Source organism: Agelaius tricolor, unplaced genomic scaffold (assembly GCF_023055355.1).
Source record: "Agelaius tricolor isolate 1412-34295 unplaced genomic scaffold, bAgeTri1.0.p SCAF_15, whole genome shotgun sequence".
Taxonomy (NCBI): Eukaryota; Metazoa; Chordata; class Aves; order Passeriformes; family Icteridae; genus Agelaius; species Agelaius tricolor.
This window is the reverse complement of record NW_027269275.1, coordinates 5,969,684-5,993,065: the sequence shown is the minus strand read 5'-3', so window position 1 is coordinate 5,993,065 and position 23,382 is coordinate 5,969,684. Positions and strand designations below refer to the sequence as shown.

General features: G+C 40.0%; 1 protein-coding gene across 4 annotated transcripts in view; it reads right to left on the bottom strand.

The window, feature by feature from the left end:
- ANKRD27 (ankyrin repeat domain 27) overlaps nucleotides 1–23,382 on the bottom strand; it is a 55,103-nt gene that overhangs the window by 13,128 nt on the left and 18,593 nt on the right. For all 4 annotated transcript variants that reach the window (XM_071440269.1, XM_071440272.1, XM_071440270.1 and 1 more), the window contains exons 2-21: nucleotides 20,282–20,412; nucleotides 19,223–19,333; nucleotides 18,408–18,564; nucleotides 16,744–16,898; nucleotides 16,374–16,433; nucleotides 16,227–16,280; nucleotides 16,075–16,140; nucleotides 15,920–15,996; nucleotides 15,438–15,559; nucleotides 14,167–14,245; nucleotides 13,218–13,350; nucleotides 8,532–8,624; nucleotides 7,585–7,712; nucleotides 7,057–7,139; nucleotides 6,197–6,312; nucleotides 5,369–5,461; nucleotides 4,798–4,995; nucleotides 4,428–4,487; nucleotides 4,186–4,305; nucleotides 545–589 (exon numbers count right to left, since the gene is read on the bottom strand). In XM_071440269.1, coding sequence (XP_071296370.1) covers nucleotides 545–589; nucleotides 4,186–4,305; nucleotides 4,428–4,487; nucleotides 4,798–4,995; nucleotides 5,369–5,461; nucleotides 6,197–6,312; nucleotides 7,057–7,139; nucleotides 7,585–7,712; nucleotides 8,532–8,624; nucleotides 13,218–13,350; nucleotides 14,167–14,245; nucleotides 15,438–15,559; nucleotides 15,920–15,996; nucleotides 16,075–16,140; nucleotides 16,227–16,280; nucleotides 16,374–16,433; nucleotides 16,744–16,898; nucleotides 18,408–18,564; nucleotides 19,223–19,333; nucleotides 20,282–20,383 — 2,052 coding nt within the window. In that variant the 5' untranslated portion in view covers nucleotides 20,384–20,412. The remainder of the gene's footprint in view (nucleotides 1–544; nucleotides 590–4,185; nucleotides 4,306–4,427; nucleotides 4,488–4,797; nucleotides 4,996–5,368; nucleotides 5,462–6,196; nucleotides 6,313–7,056; nucleotides 7,140–7,584; nucleotides 7,713–8,531; nucleotides 8,625–13,217; nucleotides 13,351–14,166; nucleotides 14,246–15,437; nucleotides 15,560–15,919; nucleotides 15,997–16,074; nucleotides 16,141–16,226; nucleotides 16,281–16,373; nucleotides 16,434–16,743; nucleotides 16,899–18,407; nucleotides 18,565–19,222; nucleotides 19,334–20,281; nucleotides 20,413–23,382) is intronic.

The following is a 23,382-nucleotide window of genomic DNA, read 5'->3' as shown; positions in this document are numbered from 1 at the left end:
CAATGGCCTTTGTAACTCCTGGTTACAAACCCAAACAGGTTTTTCAGAACATGCACCCAGCAGAGTAAACTTGCATTCTCACACAGCTTTATGGTTTTGTTCTGTGAACTACAAGAAAATCAAGAAATCTACAGCCTTATACACATTTCCAAAAGCAAAACTCCTAAAGATTCCTGTGTCATCTTCTATTTTTCAGTAGAATGACATTGGAAGTATCTCATTTTTTAAGGAATAAAGGCAATAATGAATAAAAGAATAATCAAGAGACAGGTGGTACCACAAATTACAGAACATCACATCTGAAACTGGTATTATTATATCATCAGCTGTCCATTTGAAGTGAAATCCAAACTCCACTTTGCTGTGTGCTCCACAAATAGCATCTCTGTGCTGACTAGTGTCACCTGAATTTCCTCTTTACACGAGATTATTACCCTGGAAAAGTGGAAAGCATTCTCCACTTGATACTATTTACAAGTAACTTCCTCAATTTGAATGAGATAAATGGAATTCAGTAATATTCAACAGCCACATTAACACTCACCATTTCCAGATCTCCATCAGCAACTGCTCTCAGGAGTTTTTCCACCTAAGTATGAAGAAAATTATTTATTTGCTTTGTTGGTATGGGTATTAAGCAGAACACAGAAAATCCTGTGTCCTTTGCTAACCTCCTAAGCTCATGCAGTAAGTAGGATTACTGCTGGCCCATTTCATATTTATTGAGAAAGTTTTAAAGGAAAAACCGTCCTCCTTTATGAACTAGAGAATCTGTACAAGGCCTGTGGCCATTTGATGATCTCTGACTTGCTCAGTTAAACAGTACTTATCCAAATTGAGGATAGGTGGCCCACCCATAAACAAAGCCATGTAAGCTGATATATATTATTATGCTGCTCCAGCAGCAGCTGCCCTGTGCATTTCTGTGTGAATCTAATGTTAAAAATCCCAGCCCAAGGCAAATTCCTACCCTAATATACACTAACACTGGCTGGACTCTTGCTGAGCTGCTTTGTGCTGCTCTCACTATCCAGCACACAGCTCCCAGCATATTGTACCAGTGCCTCCCAAAAACCTGAACACTCTACTCCTGGGTCCATCTCTCTATAATTACAGGGTACAGTGTAATTACAGGAACACAAAGCTATTTGAGAAACAACAGTTTAAGATGAAAAAGATGCTTTCCAATTGTTACCTTTACATCTGCAGATAACTGGTTTAATCCTGCACTAAAACCAAACATTTACAAAGCCAACTTGACTGTAAATATGAAATTTGTTTTCTTACTTAAAATCTGGAAAAGTATAAATACTAAAGGGTACACACTGGGACCAGAACTACCCCACTGCAGTGTAAGGTGAGGCCAGGCCCCAGTGCTGGGGGAGGGAAGGTGCTTGCCTGCTCACAGCTCTGCAGGGGGAACAGACACGTGAGGGAAGAGGAGGTAGAAGGAGCTCTGCAGAGCACTGGTGCCATTCCCCTGAGCCCTCAGGCTGCTGGGAAAGCAGGAGAAGGAGATTAACTTGGCTCTTCTCTTCTCTAAGTCTCTACTCTCACATGAAGGAGTTGAGATCCAACCTGATAGAATGGGAAAGGTGCCAGCAAAAGGGCAGGGAGAGTCCATCAGTCCTCTCACAATTCACCTGGCTCTGCAGAGTGTCAGGAATCATTTAATCAGCTTTGTGAAAGTCTGTTTTAGCATTATAGCAAACTATTCCAGCACTGTGCTAGAATCACTGAAGATGGCAATGGGTAAAGACACTTGTTTCTACAGTGAGGAACACCTTGCAAGCTGTCATGGAGTGACAGCTTCAGTCACATTTCAATCTTCATATGGAAATTACCACCTTGCTGAGTGTGACAGTGATGTTTGGCAAGGCAAACAAGGAAGAATGAGACTGAAGTTTGTGTTCTACTGCTCTGATCTCTTCAGGGTTTTACATGAAGAACAGGACACAAACAGCTGAGAGACCAGAGGCCAGATTAAATCTCTCCATTTTTATCTCTTCTTAGGAACACTGCTAAGTTTGGGTTTATTACCACCTTTCTAATACAGGATGAAGGTCCTTGGAGTCATAAACTGGTCACTCCAGGCAGAATCTATGGTTCTTTGATTGTTATTTCCTAACTTTGAATGTTTAAAAGTCAGCTGTCTAAATCACAGCCAGGCATTTTATTTTTAAACTCCCTCTCTGATAACTACAGAACAGAATACAGTCAACAAGTAACACCTGAGTGCAACTCATGTCAAACTAAGCATGTCTGAGATTAACTCCTCTCTGAAGTGAATTTCCCTCCACTGACTGAGGAGGGGCAATAGATGTCTGAAGTGAAGACAACTGTCTTCCAGAACTTGGCTGAATCTCAGCCTCTCCACATATACAGCTAAAATGGACTATATCAACTAGGGAGGTCTGTGCCTGCCCTAAACTTCCCTATATCATCCAGGATAATGTCACAGGAGAATGTAGAAGTCTTTAGGATTTTTCAGGAGTCACCTTATGCCACACAAGATGCCTAACAGTAATAGCAGTGACCCACCAGCTCTGATAATTTCTTTCCAAAAATAACAACTTTCTTCAAGTACTAAAAGCTGTCTCAGGCCCCAGCAGTGCTACATTTGTTATGCAGCTTATAGATAATTTATTAAGAGTACTTAGGGCAAAATGTCTGCTACATGCATTTCCTCATCTTTCCAGTTTGTTTTCTCACTCTTCCATGGAACAGAACCTTCCTTCAAATGTAAAAATAGAAGAAACAAATCTATTTTCTATCTATTCACCTGCATGGCCTGTTTTTCAGCTGCTGAACAGAAACTGTGCATGGAGATTTTAGTACCAACAGAGCAGGTCCCAAATTTACAATCCTGGATCTTTCACTCTCTCTTTTCTAAGTCATAATACACAAGCCACTATGACTGGCTCATTTAAGAGTTTAATTCAGTATTGCTTAATCAAGATCTGACTGCATCCCCTTAATCCAAGGTGTGAACCTTGAAATCTGGAAAACTGACTGTACCAGTTTCCCATATTCCAGTGGTGTTTCCTTCATGGAGCTCTCTCAGCATCAGGCTCTTGCCTCTTTGAGCAGGGAGCCCAGGTGAAACTTGGCAAACAGAAATCAACTAAATCTGGATTACAGAGAAGGTCATTAACCCAAGGACCTCAGGTGTAAGCAGTTTGTAATCTTTTCCCCTGGCTTGAACTACAGTCTTAGCACTTGGGTGGGATAAATTTGTTCCTTCAAAGAAAAATAAATCCTCAATCTACAAGGAGAACTTGTTTAGAGTGCTTGACTCTGTACAAACAGGGAGGTCCAGCCCTACATGAGCCTCTCACAGAGCAACTCAAGTGTGAAATCATATTGACAGTCAAAATTTGCATCTTTGTGTTTCTTCAGTATTTTTAGAGAACTGAAACTTCTGGCAAGAAAAGAAGCTTTTAATACCAGGAAAAGGAAGAATTTGAATGTAGTGGTGATATTGAGAGAAACAAACATACTTAGGAGGTCAATTTGGAAAAAAATAATGAATAGGCAGACTAGGAAAAATAAAAAGAAGCATCAGAATGAGTGGTAATATGACAGTCTTGGGAAGGGGTAACAAGTGTGGATCTGAGATCCCACAGGAAAAAAGTCAGAGGATGCCATCCGGTGTGGACAGAGCAAAATCAGCAAACATATACATGCAAGCTATTTGATATATAGTCGGTACTTCTTCACTTGTTACAAAATTGATTCCCATGCCTATTTGAAAGCATGTCTTATGTCTTAACATTCCAGTTTGTTGTTGGCCACCATGGCTGTACAAGTCTCTTTTCCCTGACAGATTTTCTAAGCTAACAGTGGCACTTAATTCCTGGATGGGACAGCCAGAGCCTTGGGGCACTGACTGCCACTGTACCTTGCTAAACCTCAACAAATTCTGAAATTACATAGTTAACTTCAATAAATATGAACAACTACTTCAGAGATGGTGTAAATTTTTCCCCAGAAATAACCAACAGAGCAGCTGAAGCCAACAAAAATAAGCACTAAGATGACAAAGCCCCTGAGGACAGCAGTTACCATTTTCCAAACCAGACAGAAGGCTATTCCTGAAGAAGCAGTTTAAAACACTGTAGCAAATTATCACTCTTCTAGCTTCCTTCACTTTGCTTACTGTCAAAACCTATACCTCAATCTTACCTCTTTATAACTGTTTTTTGCTTCTTCTTGCCTAATATCAGTTGATGCTGATGACAGGCTTGAGACAGATGATCCTCTGCTGAAAGTTTCTGTGGAGTGCTGAGGAGACCTAAGTGGTGACTTACAGTTGGAAAAAAACCAATAAAAATCAATAAATCAAACAACCAACCAGAAAAGGTGAAATATCAAATAAAGGAGGTTAAGCACAGGCAAGAAACAATTTAGCTTGCATGGGCTGTTACCTCAGAAGCACTCTGTCCTCTTTCAAATGTTAGGTAGTTTGCTTCCATCAATGACAAAATCTGCACAAAAATATTAAAGAGAACCAATGTAACTCCACTCATAGAGGAATCTACTGACTGAAACACAAATGAGCTGACAACCTAATAATTAGTAACAGAATATGACTGAGCAGATTAGAAGTACCCATTTACAAGTTCATGTTCTATCCCACAGAGTGTATTCCCACTGCTGGAGTTAAAATGGGACCTTTCTTCCTCAGAGTGAAATACACATTTTCTCTTTAATAGTGAAAACCTCTTAGCAGTGAACATCTCCACCTCTGTGGTGTTGGATCAGAAAGAAATCAGGCTGGAAGACGAAGAGGAATACCTTGGAATTCAATGCACACTGCAGGGAAGTCTCTCTCATCCTGTTCTGAATTTCTGGATTTGCCCCATTCTGCAAGAGCACTTCAATGATGCCCTGATAGCCCCAGCGAGCAGCAATGTGCAGAGGAGTGTCTCCCTTCTCATTGCCAATATCCAGCCTGCAGGAGTGCACATCATAGTACACTAAAGCCTTGACACACTGGGAAGAAAAGGAAAGCTATCAATAAATTATAGTGCTGTGTCTCAGCTCAGACAACAGGCACAAGCCTGAAAGGTTTGTTTTTATTGCTGCTTATGTAACCCATTACCTAAAGAGAAGGCTTTAGTGGTTCAGTGTCATTAAATAAAGAGTTAAACAACTAGATTTGCAAAGCACTGCTATCTTTAATGTGAAGTCACATTAAAAATTGCTATGAACTACCAAATAAAGTCCTCATTTAGAGCAGTAAACAATTTAGCCTTCAAATATTTTTATTTACTATTTAAAATATATAAGTTTAGTGCTAATTTGCATCAGTTTAATTCCATTGCATTAGAATGCCCATTTGGTTTGATACAAAACAATTACTTACATCCTCATGACCGTAAGTGCAGGCTAAATGAAGTGGAGTATTTCCATTATTGTCCTGAACATCAGTACTTGCCTTGTAGTGCAATAAGAGCAGCTTAAAAGAAAAGCAAAAGTAGACATTTAAGTAGCTAAAAAATTAATGTACAAACAATTATTGCTCTGCAGATTCCTTTAGGGCTCTGGCATGATGAAGCACTCCATGAGACACTAGCTCTGCCTCCTGCTTCAGACACCACCCTCCTGGCACTGCAGCACTGTTTGTGCCCTACCCTGAGAATCACAAAGTCTCTTCTTACATATTCAGAATTTTAATTGAAAAAAATGAAATCTCTACTGCAGCAAATACTGCAATATATTCACTACATGATCTACCCCACATTTCAAAAGCCTAGGCAAGTGAAGACAATTTTATTTCAACAATGCTAATTGAAGACTATTACAGACACTAAATTCAAGTAGACAATAATTACTGTAGTTGCACAGTCTATCCTAAACAGAATGTGAAGCATTTTATTCAGCCCAATGGCTGCAATGGTTGTTCTGTCCCAAGCAAGAGCAGAGATGCTCTCCATCTGTATTATGTATTGGACATTTGTGTTAATAAAGTGGATGAATTGTGCAGAGCTGCCAGCTGGTTATTACCAATGGCTGAAAACCTTGCAGTAGGAGAAAAAATAAAATATCTTGCAAATTACAGTGATGAAAGATCCACCATTCTGACAGCTTACACAGCTCTGCTAAAAGCTCCCCAGAAGATCTAAATGGCAGTACCAGTAGCAGACTTAGTAAGAGTCATGTATTTATTATTTAGGTTAGGTGTTGTGCTTACTGTAACATTCTGATATCCCTTCTGACAGGCGAGGTGAAGGGGACTTGAACCGTGGTAATCTGTGGCATTGACAATGGCTCCTTTGGCCACCAGTAAATCCACTAAGGAAGTCTGACCTTGGAAAATAAGCATTCAAAGAAAGGTGTAAACTTTGTACAAGAACACTGCTACTTTTCAAATTCAAACAGTGACTATAAAGCAAGAGACCCTGCATTTCTGCATACTATGTTTCCATATACTGCATATTCACTGTCCTGGTATTTGGGTATTTTTGTGGCAGATATTTCAATATTAAAGCCCCATAAAAGAACCTCCAGCTGAAGCAAGCTATATTTGTATCCTACAAGTAACAAAAGAAAATATTTGGATTCAGTATAATAAGAAAGGAAATTATAGATAAGAAACCACCCACTAAGAAAATAATACAGCTTCTAATAAAAGGAAAATCAATTACATAATGAACATTATAATACAGGTGTTACAGCTCTACAATGCATAGCCAGCTGTAGGAAAGAGAAAACTTGTTTCTCAATGTGCCAGTCCTTTAAAACAAGACTGATTTCTGAGGACAATCTTTACTTTTTTCAAAGCTGAAGAAAGCACCTGTGGTAACCACTATGGCAAAAATAGAGTCAAAACCCAAAGATTAACTCAGCCATGAGAAACTGAGCTTAAAAGAATATATCACAACTTCAATCTGTGCTCAGGTAGAAACAGCAAAGTTTCATTAGCAAAGAAGCAAAAAAAAACAACTTAATGCAGAATTCCAACTTTAATACAAAGGTGGGGAACAGGCTGACATAAAGACAGAAAAGCAAAAGGAGGAGGAAACACTGGTGAAGAACAGCAAGCCCACTCACCACAAATAGCAGCTATATGAAGTGGAGTGTACCCCCGGTCATCTCGGGAAAAGGGAGTGATAATGGAAGGGTCATTCAGTTTCCTTTAAAACACAATGGTTTGAAAGCAGCTTAATTACCCCGGTGGTGGAAGGAAGGAGAGAAAGGGAAAAGCTGACAAGGATGGCAAAAAACTGATTTTGGAACTTTTTATCCTTTTACATTGACAAATTATTCCACAGAGAACTTTACATTTTGTTAAGAGAAGTGGGTTAGTCCCAGATCTGTAAGTTTGATCCAAAAGAAGAAACACCATGTTTACCAAAGCCCACATGGGCTCCATCAGAGAATGGGTGGGTTCCAAAGGATTCTGTATGTTCCCAATGTTTCTTCTGTTTTTTCAAACCACACACACCCACATGCTCTCCACTACATCCTGAAGTGCTCCCAAATTCCTCTATGACCAAAAGCAGCATATTTCCTGAAGGAAATCTTAGCTAAAGGCTTCTACACAGCTTTCTATGCATTTGTGGGGTGAAGGGTGCTCACCCAGAAACCAGCTTCTCGCATTTGTCACAGTAACACAGCGGGTGACACATTTTCTGTACAGTGTCCTTATCACTGTCACCTTGACTTAGCAGCCGCTCCACTTCCTCCTGATCACCTGAAGCAATATGCTACAAAAAAAACAAGAGAAGAGAGAATGAGAAAGCAATATAAAAAGCCTCCTTTTAAGACAAAAAAGCCAAGAGTAATTTACTGAAGCACAAAATGAAAGGATTCGATTATGAAAGACGTATTCAAGCATTAGAAAGCAGAAATGAACAATGTCACAGCACAAAACCCCCTAATGGGCATTCAGTATTAAAAAGAAACTGTTCTTGGCTTACTTCACTTTCTATAAAAAAATTAAAACAATTCCTATTGTCCCCTTTAGACTCAATCATGAAATTGAGCTCCCTCTGTGCAAAAACATGTCTATAAAATTACTAAGTCTCCAGCCATAAGCTGTGAACATATAATTAGAAGCTCTGCTTTGTGTCCTTGTATAAGCAAAATTCTTTTAGAATGACAGTATGAGATTAACAGATAATATGAAGTAGCTGTCAGGTGACTACATCTAAATTATTTCAGAAAGCTCTTCCAATTTCAAGTACTAAAAGCTGTGAGCCACAAGCAGTATCACATCTGTGATTTAAATAGGCCACACAATACCAACAGCAGTGGCATTTCATCCTCATTTGCTTCTATATTTCATATAACATGTACTGAAATCCATAAGATTATATTATGTTAGCAAGGCTTTGGCACAGAAATGTACTCGGTTCAAAAGACACTTTTAGCATCTACTAAAAGACATTTCACAGTACTAATGCAATTAACCCTTCATTACATTCCAGAGAATTCCAGTTGTAATTCCATACAACTGCAGAAAGGGAGGGATATAAATATGAAATGTGCAAATACATACATATTCTGCCATAAAAGTTATTAACCTTAAACAAGCAGTCTATTGGTGTAGCAGACATCTGGGACAACAAGTTCATCCTTTGTCTTAAGAGCAGCTTGTCACACAGACTCTCAGATTCCTGAAAATAAAACAGATAGATAGATTATTTATACAGTCATCTACAGACAAAAGTGAAGAACCTTAACAAGGAATTAACTTTTAAAAATATTAAACACTTATTTGCTATGTATGAATTATCAGACACACGTGAAATCCGAATCAGTTTCACTTTTAAGATTTTGAGACATAAAAGACTGGGCACCCATAGAAATAATAAATGGATGTTCACCAGAATATTTCTTTACTGAAATTCACTGTGAATTAACATTAAGGAAATTATGGCAGTACCATCTAAAAAAGAACACAGCAAAACATATTAAAGAAAGCATGAACTGTAAGAGGTACAACACAGCTTTCTCAAGAGGAGAAACTAAGGCAAATTCACATAGGACATGTGTAGACTAAAAAAGACATGATGGCTACTAAAAAAGATGACCCAGATACAACTCTGACTCAAAGAATTCTGAACTCTCTGCTGCTGGCTAAAAAATACAAGATTGCACCAGGCAAAGCATTGCTCTGCAGCAGATCTATCTGTGCAATTTCCTACTTGGTTTGAACTAAGCAGACACAGCTGCTACCCTTGCATCAGTCCTTAGAGACAGCTGAAGATACACTTCAGGATGCACTAAAGAATATAAATGCCTCCAAAGCCAGGTGAAAATTATTAAGTGGAGTTAGATTTTGAGGTGGCAGCACTGACCCTCCCATGAAATAAAACAACCACCTAAGGAAAACACTTCCTAAGAATGCAGATGGAAACTTTTGCATGTGGTTGGTTCTGATCCCCAGCTGCTTATGGTTGGCAGTGGTGCTCTTGCAAGATAATGGCTCTCCAGAAATGGAAAGACTTCAGCCTCCATAAAACAGAAAACCACTGCATTTAAGACACACACCCATGTATCAGGCAAACTTCAATGGTTTAGGATCTGAGCTATGGCTTTTGAAATAAAGTCTATCAAGACCAGATGTAAATGAGTAAAACCAGTCTGACTCCACTCTTACATTAGCAAGTCAGCATGAAATTTGAGCCTCATAAACTGCAAATAAACAACATCAGTTGATTCAGGCTTTCTAGAAATTAGGACTATTCATGTTTCAAAATCAACACAGATGCCTCTCATAAAGCTGTCCAAAAAACCCTTAAGAGTTCAGCAAATAATATCATTAAAAACATGTTTGTGAGGTCTGGAGATGAAAGGTTTTCTCTGTACTTCACAGAAGTTGTTTGTATTTAGATACATGAAGGTGACAAATATTCACCAATCATTTCAAATCTCTGTACTTCAGCTAAGGATACCCAAGCATATCTTCTCAGAATTGTAAGGCATACAACACTAATCTCCTAAGATTCTTCACTAGGAAGAGGAGTAACTTCCCTAAGAAATATTTGATCTAAAGTTTAACTGCTGGTACAACTTCCTAATGTCTAATCAGAATTTCTAGCATGGATGCTCACAAGCTTTATACTTTCACTGTGGAGAATCTAAGAAAGCATTAGCAAGAACTACTGCAGTTTTAGAACTGCTCCTTCCACAGTGTGTGTCTTCAAGGGAAGTGTTCCCCAAGTGGAATCATTGTTTTAAAAGAGACAAATGAGACAGAAACCCTAATGTAGCAGTATTATATATTTATTATATAAATCAGAATAAAAAGAGCCCAGGTGAAACCACATATCTTCAATAGTGAAATATGGAATGACAAGAATCAAATATTCACTGAAGGATTAAGCAAGTTTGGGCTTTCCAAGTCAGAATCCACTTGTACCAGCTTTACTTACAGCCCAAGAATTTGTATTTCTTTTAGAAAGAGATTGCTTGGAGTGGGACTTTCAGGTATTTTAAGGGTATGTTGTCTAGAAAATACACACCTAAACATTAATGACCTTTTTAATCTAATACCACAACGTGTAGAAAAAGAAAGTATTTGTACCTATGAGAGTGTACCCTTGTAATCATCTACCCCAGGTCATTCTCACAGATTGCAACTGATAACTTGGAGGAAATACAGGTGGCAGAAGCCCAAAGAGGAACTCTTGAACACAAAAAGGGTAATGAAGTGCTTGGTGGGGAGGGGGAGAAGGGATCATTTCCCCATCTGAAGCTCTTCCCACACATGAAACAAAATGCTGCCTATTCCCTCATGGCTGGCTCTGACTCCCTATTTTTTTATACCTCACTTTAACCCTCTGAACTTGAGTCTTACTACACATTAGCCATGCAAAGGAATGAGCTGGTATCCAACATTTAACAGGAATGCTAATTGAATAATGTTGACAATTCAGAAAATAAAATTGACTCTGTCATGCTTTACAGGCTCCTCTCTTCCCCACAAAGTGTCTCACAAGGACTTGCATGACCTTGGGTGGAGGGATTTGGCAAGAACGTCCTGAGTGCAATTCACTTACTGACAGGAGGGTGAGAATGTGCCCATTATCCCTCAGGGTACATTAGGCCCCTGCTGAGTTTCTTTCTGGAGTAATCTTCATTAGGGATTGGACAGCAGCATTACTCAGCTGCCAGCAGCTCCATCTGAAGCCAGCTATAAAATGAAGCATAACCACATAAGGGGCTGTAATGAAGCCCCAGGGCACAGCAATGCTCCTGCTCACTTCAATCCCACACCCCCTTCCAGCACAATCTGGAGAAGGAAATCATAGGGCAGCAAGATGACAGCTGCTGCTGATGCTTCAAAGTTCATCCCCTTCACCAGAGATTAAAGGACATATCTCAAATGGTCACCTCATGAAGAGACAGCAATGCTCCTCCACCTCCTCACTATCCTTTTGCCATTTCCACCTCAGTCTCTTTTCACTGTGTGCCACCTTCTCCTACCCACAAGCAAAGGGTGCTCTGGCTGTTTCCTTCCAGCTGTGTTAAGGGCAATCTATCCCTCATTTCATCCTCAGGGTTGAAATAGGGCAAGCTATCCCTCATTTCATCCTCTGCTGCCTTCCAGCCAGGCTGACTCCAAGGAAAGGCAATGCAAGAGGACTTGGTGTTGCACATTCATCCTGAAGTGATAAAGTTCTCTGGGCCTGGAGCTGGTCCAGCTGAAGTATGGGCAGAAACACTAATGGCTTGCTCTTCCCATGGTGCAGACACTGAATTCCTCATTTAGATTCTCAAATATACAGTTTATCTTTCAAGACAGGTGCCTCCCAAACTATAGTACCTTAATGGAAGTGGTACTGAAATTACAACATTTGAGTGCAATCCCAGTATAAAAGCTGCTATCCTCAACTACACCAAAAGGGATAGGATCAGGCATTTAACAGGAAACAGTCTTTATTCTAGAAATTTAAGAGCAGTATATTCTGTCTTAGTTTGCTGGCATTGTTGTGGAAGACAATTGTACTTTGGTTTCAGTTTCCTTTCAGAGCACCAGCTTTGCTCTTTGTGTATTGATTGTGAATGACAGCCAAGTGACTCCAGGAAGCAAAATCATATAGCAGGTTGTTTCTTTTAAACTACCATTTTTATTTTTTTAATATAATTCAATTACAGACAAGAATACCACTCTCTTTGCACAATATGAAAGTGTTGGTTTGTTTTTTGGGGGCTTTTTTTGAGTGTACAAAACAAACTTGCACAAATTCATGAAAAATCCCAGAAAATGACAAAACCAAAAATAGAAATAGGCCAAAATGTTACATTAAGTGCTTCTTAAGACTGTCCCCCAGGTTGTCCCATCCCAAGCCCTGCACACTGAACCATTGCTCTGGCCCCTGCAGTTAGACTCCAGTGCTTTGCAGTAGGGCAGACTGAGACACATTGAATTCACTCTGGTCCCACGTTCACTTCTTTTGATGTCCACATCAGCTCAGGAAAACCTAGTTTTACAACAGTAGAAAATTTTACAGGACTGGTAAGACTGGATTCCTTGAATAAATAATCCAGAAAGTTCTTAAATTATAGAAGTCTCTAAAGTCACATCAGCATCACCCTTGACTGGCCTGCAGGGATGTGACCAGATTGACAGCAGGTCTAGTTGCCCAGTAGGAAATGTCTCATGCATCCACAGATTTCCTGCCCCTGCTAGGTCAGAGATCCCAAGAGCCAAATTTGACCTTCAAACAGCACCTTATCACAGCCCTGCATCCCCTAAGAGCAGCACTGTAACCCACTCTGCAAACACATGGAATTCTTCCACTAGGAAGATTTACTGAATAATTCTAAATTACACTGCTATCTCCATTCTGCTAGCACAGCTAAGCTTTTTTAAATTACACAAAATTTAAGCTGTGCCTGCTCCCAAGTACTGCACTGCTTTCACAATCCTGGTAGAACACAAACAAGAGATAAACATATACTGGAGACTCATCTGTAGGAAACAGTGCTGCCATTTTTCCTCTAACCACGTAAAGAGGCAGACTTCACATTCAAGTACTTCCTCAAGAAGTATGCAATGAATAAAAATATTGGTATATAGGACTTCATTATAATAATTTAGGTAAATTTAGCATTTGCTTCAGGTAGTCAGCTGTACTCATTTTTTAAGCAAAAGAAGGAAATTCTTGAGCTAGTTCTTTGCATCCTCTGGCTGGACTTACACCCACAATGGTGCTACAGTGTATGAAGCAGGCATTAGGTAGACTTTAGGAGCAGCTTACTGTGGGTCTGTCCGAGAGGTTGCCCTGGCGGATGTACTCGATGGCAGCCTCAATGGAGGTCAGGCAGTACCCCAGCTCATCCTTCACTGAGCTGCACAGCCTGAAGTTCTTTATGTAACTCAGGTTGGCCATCCTGAAAAGGAAAATGTTAGGGTTGTGAACTAAGACACTAGCATGGCATATTGCAGCTCATCTTAGGCAACCCAGGCAGACAATAGGGTGAGTTGGGAAAAAGCTTCTAAAAAGCTTGTTAGGCCAGCAATATGGCTGTTCTGAGCTTGAAGAGTGACCAGATCTCTACTTCTCTTATATATTCAAGGAAGAGTTATCAACTGGATGGAAGGAATGGAAGGATAAGGGCAATAATGGGAGATTAACATCTTTGAAGTGAGTGAAGCAATGTTTCCAGCACCATAAGCACCACACTGATAGCTACAAGTTAAAGGCCAAATGCTGATCTCAGAGATCCAGGATAGAACAGCACAGAGAATCAGTTCAGGTAGTGCTGGAAGGTTTAGATAGACTTCTACTGAAAATGAGGAGACACAATGGCACATGCTAGCAGGAAGTAATTAAACATTCACACCTAGTTTCTCTCTAAGAAATGCACCAAATCTTGACGTGCATAGGTGTTACAGCTCCCAACACAGATGAAAGAACCACTCTGTGAAGGCTGTGTTGACACACAGATTTGGTTGAGAGATGGCCTCCCACTACAACTTTTTTCTAAGCTAAGAACCAAAACAAAGGCACATTCCTGACAGCTCCTTCATTTAGTTACACATATAACACATCTTTGCTATTTGTCCTATAAAACATTTTCTGCATTTCAACAGGACCTCATACACTTTCAGTAAGTTATTACTGTGTGTTCAGAAACATTTGTCCCTACAGCAGCACTGCACAAGATGGTAGGAAGGAGTTCTATATAGCTAAAACAGTTACATACCAGTTTGGAATTTCTGTTTTTACAAGCAAATACAGCAAAACAGAGAGAAGATCATCTGCACACATGGTTTCCATGTTAACTAAAAAAAAAGAATTCACATTTGGTATTAGTCAGGTCACGGTTCAACTCAAGAGCAATAACTCTAAAGTTCTGCTTCTTAAGACTAAAGGCCAGCTCTACTAGTAGAGAATGCATGGAGAGCCCAGGGCAGGCCTCCAAATGTTCTCAATCTCTCACTGAAACAGTCTGCCAGGAGCCAACACACAGATACAGTTTGTGCAGTACACACTGCAATATCTGACTAGCATCCCTCCCTTGCCACTCAGCAAGGGCCAGAGCATTAGCTCAAGATTTCTGAAATTCTTGAGGGCAAAGACTATGCTCAAAAGTTGATACATTTTTCCATAACCCAGCAGTCTTCCTAGAGAAAAGATATGAAGTAAGGAAAGCATGAGATCACTGTGCTACTCTCTTTGCTTAATCTAGCTTGAAAAGAGAAGTATCTTCTCTTTTCAAGCTAGATAAAGTGCCAGGTTAAGAGGACTGTGCTTTTGTATCATAGAATCATGTCTGCAATCCACAGCAGCACATTTGTTTGGCCCCACCCATCTCTTGCATTTTTGCATCTCAAGAGTTGTTCCTTTGATTGTTTAAGATTTAAGTCTTCTGATGTTTACATTTTGGTAGCAAACTGTCTCACACACTTTCTGTAAATAACTTATTGTTTGCATTCTTTTATAGAAGAGAAATTTGGTGAACTGTTAGTTTGTCCAGTGTCATTGGAGAGGTGGCACTTTCACCCTCCAATCCACTGTTTCTTTTAGAAAACTATAAATGTTAGAGTCAGAAAATAAACTTCTTTCTTTTTCACCTTGAGAGCAGCAGTGTGTGCACTTGTGTTGTTTTGCGTCCTATAGTGACAAAGAGTCTCAATTTCACAATGTCAAGGGGAGCATGGACAAATATACAAGAATGATCCAGCAACAATCTCCAGTGTTTCAAATGATCACCCTCAGTGTCCTGGCAGATATGAGCTTCCTCCATGTCCAAGCTAAAATATACACAAGCTAACCCAGGACCCCACCCCAGCCCACAGGAACCAGTGCTGACACACCTACCTCACTTCCTTTCCCTTCTACTCTGTTCAGAGGCCTTAGAGACTCCAGCTCAGCTATGTTTGATCCCCAAGAGTTACCCAACACTTGTTTATACACTGAAGTGCCTTGTGTGTGCTGGTTAAGTTTAAAATTATGAATTGACTAATTACTGACCTCTTTGGCTTGGAGACTGCATAATAATTTGCACAACTTTACGCAGACAAAGCAGCTTCTGTTGAGGGGAAGTGCATTTGTTCAACTGACCCAGCTCTCGCTTTGCACGTGGTATATTAAAACTATAAAATAATTAGAAAGGAATGATTAGCACACAGAGATCCTCTGCAGGATGTCCAAAGCCCAAGTTTTAACCTATTCAGAGCTGAAATGAAGAATGGTTCCAAATTATTCCTACTTCTACTCTAAGTGCACCTGCATTTCTGAGTCCTGTAGATGGCTTAAAAACATAAAAGTAAAGGAGTCAACCATCAAGGCATAGACTGTCCTCATACAACACTTGCAAAGCTTTGATTTTACATCTCAAATGAAAGTATAAAAAAGCTTGCTAGTGTCTGAAGAAAAACACTTTTTGGCTGGCATGATTCTATTTAAGACAGGATCTCAGTGACTCTTCAAGAATCCAGAGTCATCTTTCTCACCTGAACTCGGGCTTCACTCCAATGTCTTTTTGCTGCAGGTCTTGAAGGCTCCTCGTGATTTTATTAAAATCAGCATCCTAATTAATAGAAAGGCAACAGGTTTTTAAAATGCCTTGGATGAGTATCAGCAGTATGGAGCAATCAAAGTAACTTACCTCACTTGCCTCAATTGTCCCCACATATTTGAAGATTAGGTCATAAATAGCATGATGGATATACATCTGTAGGAAAAAAACCAGTATTTTAGGCATGAAAGGGAGAATTAAAAACAGCTTGCTAATTATTTTCCTTCATTTCAGATGCTTACTTCAACAGCTTGTTTGATCAGATTCATCTGCTCTTCTTGCTTTGCAAGCATCTTCTAGAAAAGCAAAGCCATAAACAGCAAGAGAAAGTCAGATAATTTATTGCCTAAGTAACACTGGACTATGTATTTAGGGGAGTAAGTCTTTACCAAGTGCGAATCTCTCAAAAGATGCTGCAGACATTTGGTATAAAGTGCATTGACAGAATCCTAGGAGAGAGAAAAGATAAAAGCCATCAGGTTCAGGTTAATGGGACTTGAAGGAGCAAAGCCTAAATAAGTAATGTAAGTCTTCCCTGTCTCAGAAGTGTACAGTATGGTAAGAGTTTTAGCAATAATAATTGCATTTACCAAACAGTCCAGATAGTGAAATTCTTCAATGTGAATTACCACTTCTCCCTCCTCCCCTTTCACAACTCTAGGCTGCTCTGACACAGAAAAGCTCAATAAGGCAAAGATAACAGCACCAGTGCAGCTAATTATATTTAGCAAATTAGACATCAGGAAGGAAGATACTGACTATGTAGTGGCGGAGGCTTTTCCTTTCGTGTTCTTTAAATGTCCTATAGAAAGATGCTATGTATTTATCAAATCTCTCACAGTGCCTTCCCAAGAACTCTCTAACATCTTCAATGTTTTTAAGAGAATAGGAGTTTGATGAAGCTGTAGATTCACCTAAAACAAAAGCCAAGAATTAACACATAGGCTAAATATATGCATGCATTTTGTCCCTACATATACAGCCAGCTTGTGTACACTGAAACATGAACTCAGCTCACTCCACCTTTAACTAGAGGTATTGCCTTTAATTAAAGAATTTAAGGAGTCACATCTGAACAGGCTCCCCTGTTTATGTCAAATGTTTATTTGGAATAGCTAACACAGATTTCCCTTATTTTTTTTTTTACACTGGGATTATTTATTACCACATGCACTCAGCTTATGAGTTGTGTAAGTCAAGCTTGAAAGTAGAAGAAAAGCACATTACAGTGTTGACAGAGTGACCATGCAGGAAGTCAGGGTGCTTTAAGTGAGCTGCAAAAATCCCATCGTGGACTTTTACATAAGCTATTCTTTATTTAGGCATGCTTTCTCTGAATGGGAGAGCAAAGTTACAGGAAGTAACATTAAAGCAAATCCACTTTTTTTCTGACTAAAACAACTGAATCCCTCACTTAGAAATTATGCCGTTTTTCCAAAAATTATTTCTAGGCAAATCTTTCATCTTCAGTCAAAGGCAGCCAGTTAATAAGAGGCTTAAATCATTATTTTCAAATTACTTTTGAAATTAGAAACTCATTCACTTCTGAAAGACTGTGATATGACTATATGAAGTAATGGCCATAAAGAATATCACATGAATAATTTTTGAGATATACATTAACACTTACAGAATTTAAGGCTATAAGAATGGCAGTGGGGTTGTTTTGTTTTTTTTAAAGCCTTCCATTCTTCCCTCACAGTACTACTTTCACACTACCCTAGTACTACTTCTCTTTGCATTCACTTGTTTCAAATATTTTTATTTATTTAGGAAGACTTATGTTTTTACTTCAGAAAAGCTGAAGCTTCTAAGCTTCTTAAGGAGCTTCTGTTCTTAATTAGTAAACATGGATTGCTATACAAGTTCACAAAGACATGCTGTTAACATTCACAGTATTGACTGTAGTCTTGAAAAGAGTGTCACAGCCTTCAGAAGCACTTTCAGTGCAGGACAAAAATTGAGACATTCAACTTCATAAGCTGGGCCACCATCAGGAGGTTGCTACCCAACTCTGCCAGACAACCTCTGTCCCCCTGCAAAGTCATCATGAAAGAATTTACCTCTCCAGTTTTTGTGCATCCACCTTGCATCTCAACACACATATGATCACATTTAGGATTAAATCCCTTTTTAAGCAGTCAGCAATAAATTGAGCGCAGCTAAGAAAAATCATGCTGGATTAAGTATTCCACAGATAATTCTTAATTCTACAGGATTTATGCCCCAGTCTCAGCACCAGTTTTGCTGGGAGCAACTTGGTATTTCTCTGCAGCAGCACACCAATATCTGGCCCAGCAAGCTCATAAATGCCAAGGGCTTTTAACCCAGCCAACACTTTCCAGAATGAACACATTTATTAAGCACAAACACTAATTTGCTCAGTGTGCAAAGGCACCCACCAAACTGACACCAATACATACTTGAGCTTTCTGTTTTTTCCAATGGATGAGCTATGCACAATATACTAAAGCTTTCTTCTTTTTCATTGTAAAAGGTTTCCTCAAAGAGGACAGGTACTGAGAGAGTGTAATTAAAACCAGCTCCTAGAATGATGAGGTTGCCTTGTATGAAGATCTCCTGAAACGAGACAAAGCAGAACAAGTGTGAAACTGCCAGGAAAAAAAGGTGCTCTTTGGCTTCTGTCTTGCATAGTCACATTTCAAAGGGGGAGAAGGGAAATTTGCAAGGTGAGAAAGCTCCAGATTGGAGAAAATTCACATTTTCATGCTGTGTTGACACTGAAACAAAGGTTCCTTCATTGGGCAGTGGCTGGCTGAACCTTGATTACAGCTACTTCTTTTACAAGTCTACTGCTGGAGAAGGTTTCAGACAATCACCAAGGTCTTGTCTGCAGATTTTAGAGCACTTTTAGTAGAAAGGAAATAAAAAAAAAAACCCAGCAGCTTCAGAACAGGACTTAATCCCAGCCTCAGAAAAATACCTCACACCTTGTGTACATTTCTCACACCTGGCTTTCTTTTCCCAGCAGCTCCAGTGAGGGCATCTGGAACAGGAAAATCCTGATGGCAGCCTGCAAGCTATCTCTAGTGCAAGCTGTATGCCCAAGTTCTCAGACTGTACTGCAAAGTTACAAATGAAAACCCTGGGACCCTATGCAGTGTCAGCCCTGCTTGCCTTGTCTGTAACCATTAGTTCACACAATCAGTCACACAAGCAGCAGTGAATCACTCACTGGAGTGTCCCCAAGCTACATTCAGATATCAAACAGAAATACCTTTCCATTTAAGGTTTGAAAATTTTCTTCCAGAGGCTTCAGAACATAAGATTCAAACTGGCAGGTAGAAAGACTGTTGCTTGAAAGGCTTCCTTTGCATGGAACTAGCACCTAAAAGAGGTTAAATCATGTTTTAGAGAGAAAGGCTGTGTATTGCCAGCTATTTAGCAATACCTTTTGTTCTTACGAGGCAAGCAATTAAATCAGCCTTGTAAATATTTACAGTAAACATATAGGAACTATAGGTGCTTTTATTAAAAAAAAAAAAAGGAGGGGCTATCACTAGACACACAGCCTGATAATTAACCCAGAAATCACAATTAGTAACTTATCTGGAAAAGGCTGACAGATGCAACTGAAGCAAACAACACTAAGGGAAGTCAATGAAATCTTTAGTTACTTAGCACCAGTCACAAATAACTTTAAATGACAACAGATGACTTAAAATTAAGCAGCTAATAAAAAAGTGTAGCAGAGATTCAAATTCAAAAATCCATCAGAAAGAAAAAGATCTAAGATAAATATCTTGGGTTTAGGCCAACAGATTGGCAATTTGGGGCAAATTCTTAGTTAGAAAGAAACAAATTTTATCAACAGGTAACAATAACCTCCATGTCTAATGGAGTCTCTACACAATTAATAGCACAATACCCAGGTTAGTAAATATTAAGGAGACTGAAGTTTTTATTCCAGGTCAGTTTAATAGGTTTATTTTGCTATGTAAAATGCTGTCAAGTGAGTAACTGCTTGTCCACAAGGCATCTCAGAAGGTCAATCCCATTTAAGTTATAAACTTGTGAGAGAATATGTAACTTCAGTTCATAGAAAAGGAGTTTCCTGTAGAGTTTAGAAACAACACCAACCTTAGCATTTTACTACCTTGCAATATATCAAGAGGTCCATATTAGTAAATAACATTCAACTTAAACTAAAAATTGTTCTATTTCCAAGTTTTGTAGACTTGAAATAATCTTTACATGTTTCATAGCAGACATATAATATAAATTCAAATAGCTACTATTCACCAAGCAGCTTTTCAATGTACTTTTTCATACTTACAATACCATGGAGTTCTGCAACTTTGCTGCATAGATCAGGACGTCGCTTCTGAATGGCCAAATAAAAGGGATTTTTCAAGATATCTTCATCATACATAGCCATATGGACTTCAGATATTCCAAGGAGATGTTCTAAAATACATATGGAGAATGGCTGATGTATCATACATGGTATCTGTTAAAACATAATATTTGGGAATACCTAGGGGCAGTTTGATTCTCCTTATACAAAAGGGAAAAGCAGTTTCAGGTCTTGATGTAAGCAGCCAATGGCATTGTTTAACTACTGTAAGAAGTTATTCAGACAGAATATTTTTCATTATTATTCATTTCAAATCACACAGTTATCCTCAATGTCTCCTTAGGTCTTCCAGGTATTGAAGTCTAGCAGTGAATATCAGAGAGAAGTTAAGATCAAAATTTTTACCACTTTGATAGACAAACTAACTTCTCCTGCTGAGATCTAAAGCCAAGAGACAAATGAACAGCCTTTTACAGCAGATTCTACTGCACCATGGGACACTGATGCTTTTGCACTGTGCTCATGTAAGTCTTAAAACTCCCCTGTATAAGGATTGCTGACACACACCAATGAGACACCCAGAGAGTGTAACAGAAACCCTCATGTAAGGCAATCCTCAACTTTCCAGGCAAAGTTAGAGAGGCACACCAAGGAGATATGAATATCCATGCCATAATTAAAAAGCCACCGTGAAATTTATCATAATTTGTGGTCATCTCTACTCCCATGAAAAGAGTCTCAGTGATTTGAGGTCAGGCTGCTAAGTAACATTTGGCTAAACAGAGCAAAAGAGCAACTGGAGAGTGAAAATCCAACCTGTAAACATTGGAAATGCTGTCACTGGGTGTCACAGTGCCCTGGAGAAGATGATCCCTAAGGAATCAGACCTTCACCTGCTCGCCTCCTCAATTCCAATTCTCTGTACACATCATACACAAGGGCAGGAAAAACCCTAACAGGTACCTTCTAGAATAACTTCAGAATTGATTTTTTTTTAACAAGAATTGAGATTAACAGGCATACAAATGCTTAAATAACAAGCTTATTCTATCTTTCTCCTCATGCAGGTTTCCTTAGTAATCAACAGAAGTTTCATGATTTCCTCATGCAATTTCAGCTGTATATAACAAGAAAGGGTGAGCACAGCTAGAGACTTGAATTTGAGCACACCACCCTTACACAATCAGTACCTCCAATGCAGAATTATTCCTAGCACATCATTTGCTCAGTGTGAGCTCACTGTATGGCAGTTCAAGGGGGTGGGAAAACACACACCCAATTCCCATGGATTGCAGATAGCCTCTGAGTTTCAGCCATGCTATCAGCTGATCTACAGCCTGCTAACTGAGCTGGGCTCTGCTCCCTCCCTGACCAGGCACAAGCAGAGCTCCCTTAAAGAGTTAAACACAAACACCACCAGGTCAAGTAGAAGTCATTTCCACTCTAAAGTTATCACCAGTTACCTACAGCTTGGACAAGCCCAGCCTGAACACTGAAGTCTGGCAGTGGCAGGTAAGTGCCTCAAGCAGCTTTCCTGCATGATTCCAGACAAAATGGTCCCTCTGCTTTCAAAGCATACAGTAACACAAAGAGCTTCCATGAAAGACTTCTCATCCAGGGCTCCCATATCAGCATAGCCATGCAGTTTGCTAATATAGCGAGGAGGAATTGTTTGCTCATTGACATCTTCAGAACACCAACCAAGTTGAGTAATTAAAGACTGTGAACCTAGAAAAAGTCCAGCTTAATATGGGCTCAACATGAGCCAGCAATCTGCATTTGAAGCCCCAAAACCAGCCATGTCCTGGGCTCATCCCCCTGCATTGGCAGCAGGTCTAGGGAGGGGAATCTGTCCCTCTGCCCTGCTCAGGTGAGACCCCTGCTGCAGAGCTGCTCCAGGCCTGGGCTCTCAGCACAAGGACATGGAGCTGCTACAGCAAGTCCAGGGGAGGGGCACAAAGATGCTCCAAGGGCTGGAGCCCCTCTGCTCTGGAGACAGGCTGAGAGAGGTGGGGGGTTCAGCCTGGAGAAGAAAAGGCTCCAGGGTGACGTTACTGCACACTCCAGTACTTACATGGGCTGCAGAGAGACTTCAGACAAGGGCCTGAAGTGACAGGACAAGGGCAAGAGCTTCCCACTAAAAGAGGGTGATTTTTATTAAATGTACAGAAGAAGTTCTTCCCTGTGAAGGTGCTGAGGTCCTGGCACAGAAGCTGTGGCTGCCCCATCCCTGGAGAGTCCAAGGCCAGGATGGACAGCTCTGGTAGAAGGCGTCACTGCCCACAGCCAGGGGTGGAACAAGATGGGCTTTAAGGTCCCTTCCAACCCAGACCAACCAATTCTATAATCCCTGATCTGTCCTGCCACAGTGTCTGGGTAAACAGGATGATCACCAGGAATTCCCCCACATGATTACAATAAAGGTTTCTTGGCAGGTAGCTGGAGTCCAAGTCCAAGCTGTGGCCCCTTCCTCAGCCAGTGCAGAAGGAAGAGAAGAGGCAGCACAAGCCCTGTGCCAGGTCTGCTGCAGGAACACAGACTGCTGATCCACATAACAGCAGGGCTGAGACTTCATGGGCAGGACTAGTTAGAAAACCCTGCCTGCTGAACATCTGGCTAGGCCACAATTCCAACTAAGTCTTAATGACTGCAGCTTGCAGTCCAAACATGACTCAGTGACAAATTAGTATATATAACTGAAAACAATTCAGTGGAAGTCAAGCACTAAGCAGGGCTGTATGTACACACATGTGCAACCTGCAAAATAGTTTGCAACAGCAAGACTTGAAAGTCCTACATGCTTTTTTTTGGATGGTTTTGGATGTTCCTGTCCTCATCACAGCAGATAAACTGGCCTGAAGTAAGAAAGGCAAAGGAGCCCTGTAGGGAGAATCCCATGCATGGAAGGCAGTGATGCTTATAACTAAAAGTGCATGAAGCAGGTAAGGATTTTTTTCCCCAGGTGGAACAAGATTTCAGTGAAGGGCATTTTTTCCCACATCTAAGAAGTAGGCCTTAACTGAAGAAAACAGGCTCAGGTTACAGATCAGGAACACCTTCCAAAAGGGAAGGTAAGCACA